Below are 18,648 nucleotides of genomic sequence, written 5' to 3' on the forward strand. Positions count from 1 at the left end.
AAGAGTGGATAATGTAAGTGATTTAAAAGGAAGAATAGTTTTTCAGCAGAGAAGAAAATGAAGTAAGAGAAATGAAGAGTTTCACATTAAAGGCTTTTGATACGAATAGGTGTTTCGTACGGGTCGGCGTTAGCTATGTTTTTAAGGGACCGACATGCAACTTGCACCATAATCATGAAATATTTTCAGACAATTCACAAAAATCACGAAATTCGCAAAAATATTTTACGATTATAAGGCCCTGTCCCTGTGTGAGTTGCAGAGTAATCAAATTAAAAAAAAAACTAAGAACTTAATATTCAATTTAAGATTAGCAATTCATATTACGGTAAGCAAATCATGAATCTATTCCTTCTTTCGATCAGATTAATGGAAAATCTTTTACTTCCTGTGAGTAAGCAAAAAGTTTACTATGCATGACGGCGTTGAACAGGCGCTTCTAGGTAGCGTTGGGTGCTAAAGCACCCAACAACAAAATTTGTTTGTTACACAGAACCTAACACTCGACACAAAAGTTCTTCGAAACCTGAGCTCGAGCACCCAACATTCAAAAGAAAAGTCGGCGCGGCGTTGAACAGGTCTAAACATTTTTTTTGTTGTATCGCTGTCGATAACACATGTAATACAGAAATACAGTTTAGTTTTTTGATCTAATTGCAATGTCAACCGTATCTCAATAAAATTTTGAAAATCGAAATTTAAAAAATTTTACGTGTTACGGCATGTTTCATTTTCATTTACATTGCCTAATCACGTAAAGCATTGTACTTACGAGGTTCCAAGTTGTTATTTGACCCCACTTATCAAATACACAACTGGGAACCTCGGAAGTAATTTACTATTACTGTTCATAGAACAGACGCAAGTTTTTTTTAAAGATATAAGGACTTTTCAAAAGATTATACTTTGGCCGTTTTTACTCGTTTTGTTGACTACGAAATTTCAACAAATTCGACACACACCATTACTTTACAGACGAGGACAAATAAGAAGTTACATTTACAATCCCATTCTCGTTATTCAATCCACGTGCATTGCCAATGGTACGACATCTCATTTATATGTATTATAACGGGTATATCTCATGTGGATTGAATAACTTCGATTGGATTGTATTTGTTAAAAATGTGTCTTTTTTATTTTCTCACACTGTAACCAAAAAATGGTTCTTCAATCTAAAATGCGCAGAGCCGCCTGACTTTGTTCCTGCTAAATATTTGTATATGTGTGACGTATGACGTATTCTGGAGAAAAGCAAAAACTGCAATATTTTACGTCGGTTAAAAGTTGCTTGACAAAATTTCGATTTCCCATTTTTACTCTGAAATGTGGAAAACTCGTCTACTTAAATACATTTTAGTTTTTTAATTTTTCCCGAAAATTATGGTGAAGCTTAACAAAAAAAAATTTCGTCTCTCGTGCCATTGTCTTCTACATCCCTTTCTATATTCCTTTCGGTAAATTCTTTTACCCGGAAAGTCTTCACACATAAACTACTGTTTATGAATCGCCACAGTTAGCTAAATTAAAAACTGTGGCACGTCCTCAAGTTGAAAAAAAAATTAACTTCCCTTCCAAGTAATAAAATCAAGTGTAACAGAGTAACATTAAAGCGAAATGTTTTCCGTTGTAAATCAAATATCCAGCCGCACAAAGTATTAAAAAACCCCAAAAGGTACGACCGTACAACAAAATATCACATTTTATGTATCTGTAAAAACCATGGCGGTTCGGAGTTCGGGGGTTGCAAACAAATTTATACACTTGTCACATCTCAACTATATGTGAATACACAGTCATCGCAACTAAACCCACGAACATGACTACTTTTTAGTTTGGAGCTATGTGGTATCGCATATACATGTGTAGCGGGCTGCCTAGAACAACTTAATGGAAGCATGGGAGAAGAACTATATCAGCATTGTGGGTGGTGTGTATATATATATGCTTTCATGTATATATTTCGTAAAAATTGTATGTTGTATGCACACAATGTACTTACATATAGAACATCCACCTTCACTCAAACATAACACCCTTTTTTATCAAAAAGAATCTATATATGAAGTTAGTTTGTTCTCGATGGTTACATGGAAAATACATTAGAGTTGTCCCGGAATCCGCTGGGATGAGATCATCGTAAAGAGATGCAACAGAAATAAGCTTTGAATGACAAGGAAAAAATTGTATTTGCAATCGATGTGTGCTCTTTGTGTAGATATTGTATAACTTTGAAGAGCGGAGCTACTCATTTTACATTATTCCGTTGTTAGATGCGAATATTCACTGGTGGTGGAGGTAGTGTACATGATGTGTACTTTTTTTTGTTCTCCGCTGAAATAAACGAGAAAGAACATTGTCTGAAATTTTAATGATATTGCCGAGTCGGAGTGGTGGTGGGCTTAGTATAGATTTTCATTTGTTTCCGTTACATTGATGACGGTGATAGAAGGAATTTAGGTAATCACTGTTCCGACTCAGTTTTCAATAAAAACAAGAACGAAACAATGTAACGTGTGGAGGAAGTAGAACCGTTTTCATGTTTTGATTACAATCGAATCAGATTCAGAAGCAGCATGAAAATTAGAGTATGAATTTGTAGGAACGCTGAGGGCTGTGCTAAATAGCTAGATTTTGGAAAGTGGTGTTTTTATGCAAAACGTTATTTGTTGATCGTTTTGCTATTCTGTTCTGTTAGGAAAAACGTTGTTTATGTCATCTGCTGAAAGGCTCGCCTCTGGCTCGTGCTTGAAACCTCACCTAAAATAAACTTTTAAGCATTCGTTAGGAAAATAACTATTACATAAGGCACTGAGCTGATGTTACTTCATGGGACTTTCGTTTAATAATATAGTGAAGGTTGCGACCTTAGTCGCGTAAAACTTTTTTATGATCAAGAGTATTGGATTGAAGCACTGATTAAATCACTGGAACGAAAATGAGATGAATTTTGGAATTTTTCTCGAGTTTTCGTCCCTGTCTTGGACGACCGATTTTAGGCTAATTCGCGAGTTGTAGCCCGAACATACGTAAATAACTATCAATTATACTTTTCAGACCTCTAATACCGATGAGTTCAATGACTTTCGTTTGAGTTTCCACAAAAGTAAGACGACAAAAATGCAAGAAAATTTCGACATAAAACGAACCAGTCGACGAGTCCAAAATAAATTGTTTTCGCGAAAAATTAGTTTTTCTTTGGAAAACTTATTTAAATTGTATAACTCCTATTTCCTACAACTTTCTTTCAAAGAACATCAAATCACATTAACATAAATATTCAAACTCTGACATTGTTATTTCGGTATGTTAATGCGGGGAAAATAACACAAAGAATTCTAGTTTCGCTATGTTTCTCATTAAAACATTAATTCACTTCGTTCTCCCGCCAACCGACGTCAACATATTACGTAACTTGTAGAATATTCACATAAAGCCATTATTATTGAAGTCCTTATAATGGGAAACAACAATAAATTAGGAAAGTTTATTAAGAATACCATGGAATACCTGAAGCATATCGCATGTTTCACGTGACCATACTACCCACTTCCGGTTTAAAAACATGAGTAAAACACATCCAATATTATGAATATTATATATGGGCGGTACCGCATATTTTGTTATTATGTTTTTGCACTTTTTTTACCTTTTACCTTTCACTCATAAGTAGGTAGCGTAAGTAGCAAACGTACATGGTAAATGCGTAAAAATGTTAATTATAATTTTTCTGAATTTATGTAAACGCTGTTTGTAATAAATGTTTATTTAAGTTATTTAGTTGTAATGTATACCATTTACGTATCGTCTGAAAAATGTTATCTACGAAACTATGTTGAATTATTTCAATGAAATTCTTTGGTAATGGGTGCGTGACGATTGGTTGATATTATTCTCCTTAATTATTACTTATTTTAAGCCGAAATAATAAGGTTATATGAATGTAATAAACATTGAAGGGATCTGTCAGAGGATTCTAGATTTACTCAGAAAAACTACCCAGTTCCCACCCAGCGCTTTTCATCATGGCCCTACGTTAGTGAAGGGCCGTGACGCAAGTCCGTTCACACTGAAAAATTTGACAAAAATTTTTTCCGCAGGACTAAGGAATATATATACACAACTTTTCCGACTTTTCCCCCTTTGGTCCCATTACCCCAAAGTACTTTTTCGTAATCTGGGCGTTCATACGAGTTCAACGAGCTATCACACGCCTCATAAAGTTCAGATTTGGCCGAGATATTAATTTTCAAACTTTGGAAAATCGTATGAAGACATTCATTTTCATACATTTTGAAATTGATGAATTTTACCAACCTTTGTTACTCTGTTATCTGTTACTTTGTTACGGCGAAACTTTTTAATTTACCGGTGGATTTGGCTGAAATTTTCAGGGTATGTCAGGGACGTAATTCTAAGAAACTAATTTGAAGGAATTTTTATAAAAGCTTATAATTTCGAAGCTATGAGCGTGTTAAGCTATTGAGCTATGAGACCTATAACTCGGAAAATATGGCAGATAGAAAGTTCGTTTAAAAGACAAATTTATAGAGTTTTAGATTCTAGTCGATACGTGTTTCATGGTTTTCCTAAAAAGTCGACTAATTGGAAGCTACAAGCGTTTTAAGTGCGAGCTATGTCAGCCATAACTCGGAAAATACGGCAGATGGAAACCTTGTGTAAAAGACAAAGTTATAGAGTTTTAGATTCTAGTCAATACGTGTTTCATGGTTTTCCTAAAAAGTCGTCTATTTGTGAGCTACGAGCGTTTTAAGTGCAAGCTATGTCAGCCATAACTCGGAAAATATGGCATATAGAAAGTTCGTATAAAAGACAATTTTATAGAGTTTCACATACTAGTCGACACGTGGTTATCCACTTACAAAAGAAATGATATCGGTGTAGGTGACGCTTACAGATTCGACACGCAAAAAGGTATGCGTCACAAATTGCAGCTGATGAGGAAAGTACGCGAAAGTTTTAACAACAAAAATTTTATCAGAAAAATTTTAGGAAGAAAATTATAATAAAAAAGTTTGCGTCACAAGTGGCAGATGTTGAGGAAGGAAATTTTTTAAAATTGTAAAATATATTCCTTTAAAGAATGGAATTCAAACGGAAGAAAGCCGAATCATATGCCACTTTTTGACGCAAACTTTGTTATTATAATTTTCTTCCTAAAATTTTTCTGGTAGAAATATTGAAGTAATAGATTTAGTATCGAAGACTAAAAAGTTACCTATCTAATGTACTGCGTTGACTGCTGTACAAATGAAGTAATAGATTTATCTTGTGATACATTTGCATTTCTTAAAATTGTATACTTAGTAAGTTGTTCGTTTGATTCCAGATTACCATTTTTAAGCCAAATACGATAGGAAAATGTTGTAACTTATGTTTCATGTATCTTACCGGTTAATTGTTGATTAAGTTCAAGGAATCCAATTTCGAAACAAAAGCTAGCATTCAAACTTTATGCAATAACTCGACCACAATGTGTAAACTCACCTTTAGAAGCAAAAACTCTTAAAACATATGGAATGCCAAGAACAATAAAGAGAGAATAGACCTACACATTGAACCCAAAATTGTGGTTCAACTCTGCGAAAAAAATACATCATCGAATCAGTGCATTTGTAGACGTGGTTAAAAAATATCATTTCCAATAATGGTTCAAGGTCCGAATTTTATGAAAATCGATGTGATTTGTTTGAGGCACAGACCGGACATGTAAATTGAATTTTTTCTCTATCTATTTTTCGATTAAATTGTTTGTATTATATTGAATGTAGTCAATTTCTAAGTGAATAAATATTATGTTGGACGCTAAAGATCCAACGGTACACCGTTCGCCACTTTTTAGTTCGGATTTAATTGATTCCAATTTTGATTGCTTTTGTTCCAATGTATTGAAGGAGAATGACTCACTGCATAAAAATATGAATTGATTATATCGGTTGGACAAACGATCGATCGTTTATGTGACAATGAAAGTTTGGAAGAAATATTTAGAAGCGTCAAACTGATCAAACTTAAATTGTAGCAAACGTTCATCTACTAAATGTACTACGACTTCCTTTTTACAGGTTGAAGAACGCCATCAACGTAAAAATCACATCTTCCGCCGAAATCACCATGGATGAATTTGACGGAAGCTGGCCAGCATATACTAGAGCAACAAACTTTTTCGCATATTACCGCATTCATAATCGCAAACAACGTCATTTATTGCAATCTTGGTACTCACAAATTCTGGGTAGTCAATTCAATTATTCATCAGATCGGCACGATACCATGTTATTAGATCATTGGACCATTGACATTGGAAACGAGGATGATTTTATTGTGGACGGTCACAAGGTCCCATTTCATGCAATCATTAAAACACCAGCTATGGAATATTTCTACGCCCAAACAAATGTCGCTTGCAATCCCAAATTTATGGTTGCCTACACCGGTGAAGCACGACGAATACCGTTATTTGACGAGCATAAAGTTGTACAGCCGTATTATCATTCAAATCCCGACTGTTCGGTTTTAAATAACTGCACTGAGTTGAGAAATTGCTATAGGAAAATTGAACCGATTCGCCAGGTTCAGGCTGTTATGACAGAAAGCGAAAGACTTGCCGAAGAGGTCTTTTGAGTGAAGGGAGCAGTTACATAATGGAACATGTATTGCCTCCCAGTCGTGACTGCGCAACTTTTACTAATATTTTTTTTTAAATCATTGTTCTAATACGTCTTCATCAAAATTATTTGTTTTGTGTCACAAAGTGTAGTTGTACGTAGTCATTTATTTGACGTAAATTAAATACATCTGTCCGGATCAATTTATGCATTTTATTCCAATCAACGGATGCCGAGTATAACCGAAAGCTGAAGACTACTCAGAGACGATCCAAATGCTTGTTAGAAATTCAGAAATATGAAATCTGACGCAGACACACCCAGTTTAGTTTCGACCTTTAACCATTGTGCTCTTCTGAGTTCCGACACGCTCTCTGGGAAACTCTCATTTACACATGTTTCAAATTTTAACTTTTATTGCGTCATCCTCGGTGTATCTTCTTCATAAATTCCAAGAAATATCGCATTAACAAAGCCAATTTCACGGATGCTTTCGCATCCATCAATCATTTTTAGGAGTTTTTCTTTTTTGGGTTTACTTTTTTCTGTTTACAATCCGCTCTGCATTTTGTAACATTAACCGAAGCTATGTACGAAAAATAAGGATGAGACACGCGGACACACGTTAATGTGTGTTCCGACTGAAATTAACCTTTCGCGCGCGGTATTATTCTGTTCGTTCGAATGTGAACACTTTTCGGATACATAATGTACTGTTGGTCCATTCATTTTTTGGGTGGTATAATACCGTTACTTTGTACGGCTCTTTATACAGCCACTATATAAACTCCTCTGGCAAGAAAAGTTTCAGAAACATAAATACTCCCAAAAATCATAAAAAAGGTCCCAAACCAACTCAACTCACACCATCGACTTTTCCCTTCTTAAGTCAGACTGTTGTTATTATAAAATGTTCCCGAACAACAACAACAACAAAAATTTATATATTTTTCCTGGATGCTTTACATTTATGTAAATAATGTGGAAAGTTTTGTTTTTGTGGGAATTCTTTCATTTTTATGTTGTTTTGTTAGACTTTAGACATATTAAAATATGACAAAGTAAACTTGTTTTGACAATATTTTTTACTGAGCTTTTTTCTTGGTTATTTTTTTTCACTGGCTTGTAACATTATCACTCTGGGGATACGAAAAGCGCACCAAATTACATCAACATATTTAAATTAATTTTTTTTCGGTTGGCTGAATATAAATCGAATACGAATTTACTGATGAAATATGGGGTCGGTTTTTATCACACATTTTCTTGGAAAATAATTTCATTTGCTGTTTTCTTCACGAATATTACGAATATTTAAACATCAATGCAGTCTTTCCCTTACAAACGGGCAATGATTATCTACTGATAACGATTTGTCAAGTGGATTGGCCTGTAGAGGCTTCCCATTTTTTCGTAGTACTCTTCATACTCTGCAACGTCACGTTTGTCAAGATTAGTGCGATTAGTGACAAGTTACATATTTGGTGCCTAAAAAATCATTTATCGCTCGGTTGCATAAACAACTATTTTCATGTGAAGTCTGTTGACTCCAGGTCGAAATAGGTTGAAAAACCTAAAGGCGGATACACATTAGGCTTTACTTTCGTCATATTCCCAACAATTTTGCACCAAAATATACAGTGTTGAGGAATCTCGCGCCGCGTCATTCGCAATAACCCACAAAGTGACATTTTCCTTAGACAAAATGTGTAATTTTGCCAATTATTGTGAATGACGCGGCGCGAAATTCCTAGCAGCCAATGACGATATTGAACGATACGATACTTAGATGTGTATAACACATGACGCACAAGATACCGAACCCGAATATATGAAAACAATTGACATAAGAATCGACAAAATACTGAATATTCAGAATTCTGCGATTCTGCATATTTTGCATGAAATGAGAATACGATTTTCTCTCTTTCGCTAAATATTGCGAAATATTGTATTCTCAACTGACACTAGATGGTAATGTGTATCCGCCTTAACAGGCTTTAGAAAAAATTCAGTTTTCGGCTCGAAACACGAAATAGGTATTTGTTTAGAGAGGTGACTTCAGCAAGAGTATGTACGAATTTCCTATTTCTCCCAGAGGTGAACAACGTTTTTATCGACGAAGCGAAAACATCAATTCGCCATACCATTTTTTAAAAACATAAATGAAGGGAACTCTCAGTAAGTAATCACATTTAGAGTAATGAAAAAAAACTCAATTTTCTCATGGTATATTGAGGGGAGATAATAAGGTTGATCACATCGCAGGCATGAAAAATACTTTGCAGACCAAGGGTTCGTTGCGCCCCGGAGGTCTTAAGTATAATTTCTTCATACATTTTATTTTGAGTATCGGTATGTTCAGCATAAGCAACATGAAACATTTTAAATAAAAACCGAAATATTTAATGCGATAAATTAGGATATCTTTATTAAACAACCCAATTGCATGAGTTATTATATTTCGTAGCAATGTCCACAATCAATCTAAGCCCCGTAACTATCAGCCATCTCGCTACTGTTACTATCATCCAAATAACTTACGCGTTTTCGGAGCAATGGTTTTTCAGCGCTGGTATCATCTTCGTGTTCTTTATCACAACCACGTCCGTGTCTTCTAGTAACTGGTGCATTGTTCCTTCTATTTTCGCCATATCGAAAGGGTTCAGCAGCTTCGCACGTAGATTCGCCTCGAGATTCGCGCTCGCAAGCTGTACTTTGCTGATTCCAATAATAGCCGGTTTGACATTGTTTTTCGATCAGCCTCGATTGATCACATTTATAGAATTTCGAGCAGTCAAAGGGATGCTGGAAATTCATGTTTCGGTTTTTCTCGATGGTACAGTCGGGCATAACTATTGGATGCCAGGAATTGTCGGTGCGAACTGTAGAATGGAAACATTTAATTTAGAAAAAAATCGCAATAACATCACAATCAGCTCAATCAAAATTCAGATTATTTGTTAAATTAACACTATGTGTAGTTTCAAGACGAATTGAACTTTACCCTTAACCTCAACAATACTTTTTTCACCAAATTCTATCTACTGACCTCTGCATATTGTAACGGAAAACTCGCATTCTCTTTTTGTGGTCATTGTATACTCCAAAATCACATTCGCGATCGACGAACATTCGGTTGCGACAAACTTGATATTTCGTACAAGATGACTGATGAGATTGATGTTGTCCTTCGAAACATTGGCGTGAATGAACGCCAATTGTTTTGAATCCTTAAAATATTTATAAGAAATGGCTGATTTAGTTAAGATATCACCGGTAGTCCATGTCTGCTACTGACCGACAATCAGCGAGGTGATTAATAGAAACGCGTAGAACAGCATTTTCAAAACAATTTCAATGGAACAGCGAATGGTTCTCACTTTTTCGCTACTAACTGTGTTGTTATGTGAGTATCGCTCAATATTTATATGTCGATCGCAATCAGAATTCCGTCAATCAATCAGTTACATAATTGAATTTCTTCGATTAATTTACTAAATTGAATAATTTATGTATGTCAAACGCCGTGTCAAACGGTTTCAGGGTTTATCGATAGGAAGAATTAAAATGCAATTAAATTAGGCACTCCATTGATTTCGATTACTAAATTAGGATACAAATCTATATTTTTTAAATGCTTTAGTCGCAATTCTAGCTGAAAGATAGTGCTGCTAAGTCGGACATTGTGGGAAGGTAGATCGATCGTTAAGGGAGTAGGATTGGGATAGCAAAAATATATCAAATAAAAGGTATGTCAAATCGATTGAACTGATCAATTTTATCTACCATACGTTTGTTGAAAATGTTAGCAAAATTCTGATACAAAAATAGTTTTTCTTTACATCCATTTCAGTACATTACAGAAGTTGTAACAAACTTCTATAGTTCGGACTAGATATACTAATAACAGGACACATCACGACTAAATTAGTGTATTATACCTTAGGGTGATGTACTCAGAGGTCATGCAGACGACAGCTCTCTAGTGGTAACATCAAGTGGCTACGGAAAATATCAATTTTTAAATATTAATTTGTTTACCTAGGGGATAAAATAGGAAATTTCAACAAGATAGATGTTTGGGGCGAGAGCAAAGCAAGTTGGAGTTTCATACTTCTTCCAGCAGAGGTGCGATTTACAGTTTTTCCCCACAAAAAAAAACATCAATTCACCATTCACTACTATTTATGAATAAACGAAGTGACAGTTCAAGTGAGAAAAGTTGTATTTTCTCCCCACGAAAGAGAAAGTGCTTTACTTTTCTCACTAGAAATGTCATTCGACCAATAGTCAATTAAACACAATTTTCTCATGGCCTATTGAAGGTAGTAATTGAGGTAAATCACACCGCATATATGAAATGTTTATTGTTCTATTGTCTGGGCTGGAGAAAAGTCCGTGAAATTTTCTAAAATTTTCATATTGCAGTTTTCAAAAATCAGAGTAATTTTGTCTTAGAATTCTCTGATGACAATCACTTTATATATTTCGATTGCCTTTGTATTGGCAATGAATTCGTTGCTAATTTACCATATTCATGATTTAACATTTCCGTCTAAAAAGTCATTGTTCTCAAGCCTTTCACCTCTTCAACTCTCCCTATTCCTGACATTGGAACCTCGGAACGCAAGCGAACATTGAATGCACTAAAAATGTTCATAAAATAATTGATGGTATAAGTAACACATCACATCACCCACTGTAGAAAGCAACTAATCAGCCACCATTAGACTTAATGACAAAGCAAATTTTATTTATTTGCTGTATACACCGAGTGGAATTATATCTTCATCACACACAATTATTTTTTGTATGGAATATCAACACTTTCTGGTCTGCTTACATAGTGAATTAAGTTCTTGTTATAATATTTACACATATTTAGACATTAAATTCATAAATTATTATTATTGTTAACTGATCTATGGAGTGCGGAGCATTAATATTGTATATAAGAAAGATCTTTACTTCAAAGAGTCATCTTTTATATGAAAATGACAAGACTTTCTATTCATTTTTTGTGTGTATAGTGTACAGATATCACTATAGACTCTGTGCTGCACAGGCACACACAATAACATTGTAATCGGACACACCACGCATATCACATTTATTAAATTAAAACTATTAAAATATTTTTCAGCTTTATATTCGCTTAGCTTTATATGTTGTTTTGTTACAAGATGAGTGAGAAACTGTGAAGAATGTTTTTCTTATTAGTTTTGTTATTGAAATGCTTAAGTTATGAATATGGTTTTGAGAACAACTGTGTGTTTTATTCATTTTTATAGTTAACGAGATTTGCTGCGCACAACAATGGCTTTATTTATGTCATGTGATTAAGCATACAAATCTGGATTTAAATTCAACATTCAACCATTGGGACTTCTTTATCGCTTTGGCTTCGCAGAAATTTATTGCTTCCTTTGAAATATATATCACGGAGTTGTCAATTTTCTGCAGAGATGGTGAGCGAAGTGTACATTTCAATGATCTGTAAAAATGTTATCGATGACGACGACGACTACAGTAATTATTAATGATAAGAACAAGCTAAGATCGTGTGTTGTAACAAAATTCTTGTTTTATCAAATGAACTGAAAGATTTTATTTCAATATGTCGAAATTACTTAGACCAAATCAATTAACACTGCTTTGCCCACGTAAAAAATCTTTTGTATCTAAGACAAATTAGAGCAGTCGGAGAAAAAAGAGCTGTGCATATGAAAAGAGGATTTTTTACGTGTGCAAAACAGTAGATTCAAAACAGAGGTAGACTTAAAAACTCGATGAAATTCCATTGTGTTTTAATCTAGTGGTCCTTTTTGTCACTAAACGAATAAGAGGCTGATAACAAGACGATACTTTTAGGCGTGCATGACTGTTTCTTAACGTCCAAAATGTGTTACGGATAAACAATAAAAAAATGTTTTACATTTTTGAAAGGATAATTCACAAATGAATGTGCAAAGAGAAATAATACGACTCACATGAATTACATTAGCCAATTCTGTGGTGTGTTTTTCTTTTAATGGATGCAACTCGTTTGGTGCACCAACATTTGCGCTTAATCGAACTATATCAAGAACATTATTTCAATTCGTAGTATCGAGTCTCTTTCCAACTTTTCAAATATGGATTTGCACTTACAGCAGTAGATCACAGTCTCTTGCCGTAATAAAATGCTAGCACCAGCCATGCAATGTGCTCGTTTATAATTTTCTATTGGTGAAAATTCACACAGTGCTTGAAAATTCAATACAAAAGGTTATATGTAAGGTACAATCAATCTGAGACATTTTCACCGTTGTAACAAAGTAGATTTTAAATTTTAAATTTGGTTCTTATTTTCACATGTACAAAAGAACATACCCACTTTACCCAAAAATGTTACAATTGTGAGTGATGCCAAATATATTATACAGAAGACGTGAAAATTGTGTATTCAAATACAATAGGAAAAGCATTTTGTGTTAAACTTTAGCGAAAAGGGATTTTCAAGTTTTCCAATTCTTTTTTTTTCTATTCTATGCTCTGTGCAAGCGGGTACTTGAAAATTTACACGATTTTGTTCGTGTATTTTAAATGTCTTTTGAGGAAAAACAACATTGTCCCATGTGTGCTTTTTGTCACTGTTTCGCTGAGTTGAGTTTGTACAATGTATTTGATTTAGAGATGTGTTACTGGAATTTAAATCTATAGATTTGTATTGAAAAACAAGTCGTGTTGACGAATTGTTTAACAACTTCGATAAGAATACATTTGAATAGGAATAGAAAGATTGTTCCCGTCGACCCTTTAATAATTCAAAAGTATTTGACTAGAAAAAAGTCAAGTCATAAAACGATCTTAAATTTTAGATTAAAAAGCGCATTGAAAAACCGAAACCTACTAACTCCACTGTCAGAATCAGGTTTTCCTTACACATCACTTCGAGTCTTTGAAACATTTGTCAGATCTTTCGAATTTACCCCAGATGCAGTACCATGTAGTCTGTAGCAGCCATTTGAAAGATATTGATTATTCTAAGGCTTATTACTCTCCTGATCCCCTATTTTGATATTTTGAAAGCAACAAAGCAGTAAATAGGCATTTAAATTGATTTTAAACAAAGCATCTTTAGCATATTAGTAGAATGTTGCCTATGTTAAAGAGAGAAGTTTTTCCTCTAATCGCATGACCTTATCACAGTGTAGAATTGGGAAATTCCATGACATACGACACACTGTCGCAACGATTCTGTTATGTAAGAAAATGTATGTTGAAACAATTGAAGTAAAAGATTTTGCATCGATTTCTTGAAAAATAGTTGGATTAACGGTAGTAACACACTCAATAATTAGACAGGTGACAAGGTTGCCGTCAGCGAAAGGTTAATAAAATTGATAATTTATCAGCGAAACGATTTTAACAGAATAATTTACGACTTGTTAAATATCATACTAACGCCATAAATTTCCTTTTGTTTATTGACGCTCTGGCTTTCTTCATCGTAATTTTCCTACAAAAAAAAAAACCCTGTTTTCCTTAAAACTACAACCACACACAATGTACATTGTACTTTAATACACGATTCGACTATACATACATTAGAATTTTTATGGTGAAATATGTCAAAAGATTTATATAAATGAGTTTTGGAAAATATATAATACACAACCACTCAATCATAATCATGTGACATAGAACTAGATGTTTCCATATTTCACCACATACCTAATTTCGTATAAAACGAAATTTTGTTTGGGATTTATAACATTTCATCTAATCGGGTATCGGGAGTCTATATTTGCCAGAAACACGCGATCCTAATGTTTTTCCTTTTTTTTCGGGGGTTTGTAAACTTTTGTTTTGATACAACGTTACATTATGTGCTGCTTTATTATTAAATAAATAAAAGTGTCAAGCATTCAATGTTAAGGAATATTGCTGTTATTCGAAAATATGTATTAACCGAACGTGTGGATTCTTACGCCTAATATTTTCTTTAAATCATTTTTTAAAGTCTTCCGCATGGGGTGATATAAATTAACGATTTAAGCAACATAAACTGGTGATTATACCGAAATCTTATGGCAGCATCCCATATATAGTCGTGATCTACACCGTTTTAAAATAACAAAAGAAAAATTTATGTTCATTTGTTAATCAGATCACGAATAATTTTCTATCCAACGAATGTCCGAAATAAAGTCATAAAGCACAACCATTTTTTAATATGTTCAGTCATATCAACGTGACTCATACGAAAACATTAAATGCAGTTCTTAAACACACAACTGCCGAAAGCGATTGATCAAACATTATATGAATTCAAAGGGATCTTTATTAAAACCTCATTAGACCACCCAAAACGATTGTTATTGTTCTTCGGCTGGTATAATAATAATAATATTTTCAATGTTGCGATTTAGATAATAAATAAAATCGGTTGTTTGTCGTTACGCTTGTACGTGGTATGTCGATTTTATTAAAAGGAACGGAGAGAAGAGCGAAGAAAAAAAATAGTAGCAGGAAATATGTGATCGTTAAATAATGTGTATTGTCTGCCACAATAATCTTTGTATATTTAAGAGATGTAAACATATAAATTTGTTTAGTGAAAACAAAAAGAGATGATGGCATTTTTGTCATGTAATTAATTTTGCGGTGTTTTTAATAACCCGTCGAATGTGTTAATTTTGATCAGATAAAAAGCTATCGAATACATGGGTGTTGGGTATGCATATTATGAGATTTAGTCATTCCAGATCGTAAATTCCAATCGAATGCAGTAAAATTGAAAGACTCTGGATTGGTTTATAGAAATGACTAATGTGTAGAAAATGTCTATTATTCATGGCATGACCTAAGTAGATCATGTTGAATTTTCACATTTTCGGGATCGTAGCACCTATTAGGCCTGCTCTGACTCCGGGGAATGTTAGATATGGGGCTAATGAGAGGTTTTTCTGGTCCGGAAGGCTTAAATATTGGACCCGTATCTTTTTTTAGAATTTAAAAAAATAGTTTAGGCATGGGGAGCGAGGCATTTGTACATATGTACGTAAGCGTTTGTTAGAAGAGAGGAGAATGATGGTGTATATCTTTTTTACTCCTCTACGTTTTTCAGCGCATCTCATCTCATCTGTTTTAGAGGATAGAGACTGAGGATTATTCAGGTATGTATGGCATACGTCTCGAAAAAATAGCGTTGATTTCAATCTTCAGAAGAATTACTCTGTGCGAAGTGTTTTGTCATTACCATCGTATTTTCCCCCATTTAATTCTTACATATGTTTGTAACTACCATAAGTCATAAAAACTACAACATTTTTTTTGGCAAAAGTTTCAGCAAAACTTCCACTAACACTAATAAATGAATTTGTGTCACACAATAAAAACTTACCTCGATGAAATAAAGATCACAAAGGTCATAAAAGCAATAAGAATGCAGGTGTTAGTTGCATTGCTAATAAATTATTTAAAAAAAAAATCCTGGATTGTTTGTCTATTTTGGCATTTAAGGCAGTTAAAACCCCATTAAAAACTCATTGACAAATTGCTCAGAAGATTCGAGAAGGTGCCATTCTACATCCTGTTCGAAATTTAACAGATTCGGTTTGTTCTATTTATGATAAAAACTTTATCACTTGAGGTTTGGAATTTCAGTTTGTCTCAAAAATCCGAAGAAAGAAGACGTGCTGCCGGTTTAGTGTAAAAACCAAAAATCTAAGAGACCTCAAGAAAAGTATACGTAAATACAGTCTAACAAGAACAAAAAGGTAAGAAAAGTCAATAAAAATCACCCATCGGCTTAGAAAATTCAACATATTGCACGATTTGATATTGATGTAGAAGGGATTTTTATCGGATGATTTAACCTGTTACAAACGGCTATTCATCAGTCATCGACAACGATGACAACAAGAAGCTGCGGGAATTTGCTCACAGATCGCCTCACAACCAAAGAGACACAAAGAAATTTTGGAAAATACTTCATCTAATTCCGGTGCCGGTCATAGAAAGTGCATATGTAAAATTCCACGAAATTAATACTCACTGTTTGCATTGTTGTGCAGTCTAAATAAAAAACGACAAAATTGTGATTCTGTAAACAATAATGATTCAAAATCAAAATTATGTTCAAAATTGTGCGCCAACAATGCGAATCGAATGATGAAAGTGTGCGCACTCCAAACGTTAGAGATGTATACATAACACAGTGCTATTTAACAAATGTTCTTAGTGCTATTTTGCGCAAAATATCCGATCAATCTTCACCAAACTTTAGAGAATGAAAGTTCCCCACGACTTTTAACGGTATTCTCCAAAAAAAAAGTTATATAAAGACTTTATTGACACTGACACTACAAAGTAGCCTAATGACTCAGTATTCTAGACAAACGTTTTTTCATGAAACATGGATTCGGATTCGTGGACATTTCAGGAGAAATGCTTAAGAGTAAAAATGTTGATTAAAAATCAGATTTCCGACCTTTAGAACGACGGATACTATTGTCTCTATCACTGACAAATAGATCTTAAAGTCTTTTAAAAATTGCACAAAACACTTCGACAACGTGCGCCTGGCACCAACGCGACGTACAGCCCAATTACTTCTATATGAATTGAGTATGTGGTGGGTCGATCAAAGTTATTTTTATACGATGCACAATTATATTACTTACATAATTACTTCATATAAACCGATATTAAATAACTAATTTCAACCATTTTTCAGATGTCCGGATATGGAATAAGCTACCATTGTCGGCAGCGGATAATCCAGCAAGGAATCGCAGCATGGATGCTGGAGGATACCGTCGCTTTTGGAGCTAAGACGAATGGAAAGAAGCTCAATACGTCGTCGTACGAACACGTTTTTACCTGCCAGAATGGGAACTCCGTCCGGATAAGAGCGATTACTAATGATAACGCTCGTTCCATAATTACTGCTTATGTGGTAACTTGAAGACCAGATTACGCATTTAAACTTAGTAATCCGATACGTTGGAAACTTGGTTGGAAACTTATTACAAAAAAAATGCCTAGACGATAACGAACGATCAAAGACGAAGAAACCACCAGGAATTTACGAAGACCCATGGAACAATTGCATCGCTAATACATCGGAAAAATCATTAATAAATTATTCATGTAATAGCTCGATATTTATATTTTGTAACATTTAATCTGTAAATACTGTAGAGTCTTAATAAAAACCCAAAATCAATGAGACAGTTTGTGTTTCTTCATTTATTTGATCTGGATACTCGTTCAAAATAAATTCATCAAAAGAATTTTTGTAGTTGATTAGACGGATTTGACAAAGATATACCATACATGGTGGACAGGTGGACAAGATCTATACGGATTTCTTTAGGGCGTTCGATATGGTGGACCATAGTTTATTGATTACGAAACTTCTCTCGTTTGGCATTAGTGATACTTTGTTGGAATGGTTCAAATCCTAGCTATCGTATCACTCTCAGTGTGTGGTGCTTGGTGATTCAAGATCATCTCTAATACATCCGACGTCTGGAGTGGCGCAATGGTCAGTGCTGGGCCCGCGACTGTTTGTGATATGTTTGAACGACTTGTTGAATCGTCTAAAGAGTAGTAGTCTACAATTGGCCATCGATGATCTGTTCAATTGGTTCTCGTCGAACAAGATTCACTTGAATGTGAAGAAGGGTTCTGTTGTTTGGATCATTTTTTTTTTAAATGATTTATTTTGTATTTTCTGATGGTTGATTCTGTTATTGACTGTCAATATAATTATTTAAGTATCTGTTTTGGACGGTAGATTGTAGGCAATTTCGCGAGTTATAATGCTTCTATAATGTCGCTAGTGATCACTTGAACATATCATTTTCGAACTTAGATGTACACTTTCGATTACCTTTTAGATGCATAAAAATGAATCAAAATCGATAGACTATTTACTAGAAGTTCGAGTTATTTTAGAAGTAGCCTTCACTAATACCGAGTAGCTATAAATACGATGTTAAATGGATTTAAAGTTTGTCTGTCT

At 34.1% G+C, this 18,648-nt stretch overlaps 2 protein-coding genes across 3 annotated transcripts; one reads left to right on the forward strand and one right to left on the reverse strand.

Moving 5' to 3' along the window:
• Nucleotides 1–5,562: 5,562 nt before the first annotated feature.
• Nucleotides 5,563–18,419, forward strand: LOC119080786. Of its 2 annotated transcripts, XR_005088371.1 has the most exons (3): nt 5,575–5,730; nt 6,087–6,751; nt 18,389–18,419. XR_005088371.1 is itself a non-coding variant. In XM_037189356.1 (2 exons), the coding sequence occupies exons 1-2, from the start codon at nt 5,669–5,671 to the stop codon at nt 6,643–6,645; spliced, it is 621 nt and encodes a 206-aa protein (XP_037045251.1). In that variant the 5' UTR covers nt 5,563–5,668; the 3' UTR covers nt 6,646–6,826. The 2 variants fall into 2 exon arrangements, 1 of the variants encoding a protein (XP_037045251.1); XM_037189356.1 differs by lacking the exon at nt 18,389–18,419 and having other exon boundaries at nt 5,563–5,730; nt 6,087–6,826.
• LOC119080806 lies at nt 9,047–9,768 on the reverse strand. Its single transcript, XM_037189377.1, has 2 exons — nt 9,682–9,768; nt 9,047–9,514 (listed from the first exon to the last, which is right to left on the reverse strand). Exons 1-2 carry the CDS (start codon nt 9,725–9,727, stop codon nt 9,117–9,119), a joined length of 444 nt encoding a protein of 147 aa, XP_037045272.1. The 5' UTR covers nt 9,728–9,768; the 3' UTR covers nt 9,047–9,116.
• Nucleotides 18,420–18,648: the final 229 nt, after the last annotated feature.

The sequence above is a fragment of the Bradysia coprophila genome, unplaced genomic scaffold (genome assembly GCF_014529535.1).
Source record: "Bradysia coprophila strain Holo2 unplaced genomic scaffold, BU_Bcop_v1 contig_350, whole genome shotgun sequence".
NCBI lineage: Eukaryota > Metazoa > Arthropoda > Insecta > Diptera > Sciaridae > Bradysia > Bradysia coprophila.

What these genes read in the sequence shown, in the direction of transcription:
- LOC119080786 (XM_037189356.1), top strand. Translation starts at nt 5,669, where the DNA reads ATGGTTCAAGGTCCGAATTTTATGAAAATCGATGTGATTTGTTTGAGG. An exon ending in TTGAGGCACAGACCGGACAT is followed by an intron (nt 5,731 to 6,086) that starts GTAAATTGAATT and finishes TCCTTTTTACAG; the next exon opens with GTTGAAGAACGCCATCAACG.
- LOC119080806 (XM_037189377.1), bottom strand. Translation starts at nt 9,727, where the DNA reads ATGACCACAAAAAGAGAATGCGAGTTTTCCGTTACAATATGCAGAG. An exon ending in TTCCGTTACAATATGCAGAG is followed by an intron (nt 9,515 to 9,681) that starts GTCAGTAGATAG and finishes TCCATTCTACAG; the next exon opens with TTCGCACCGACAATTCCTGG.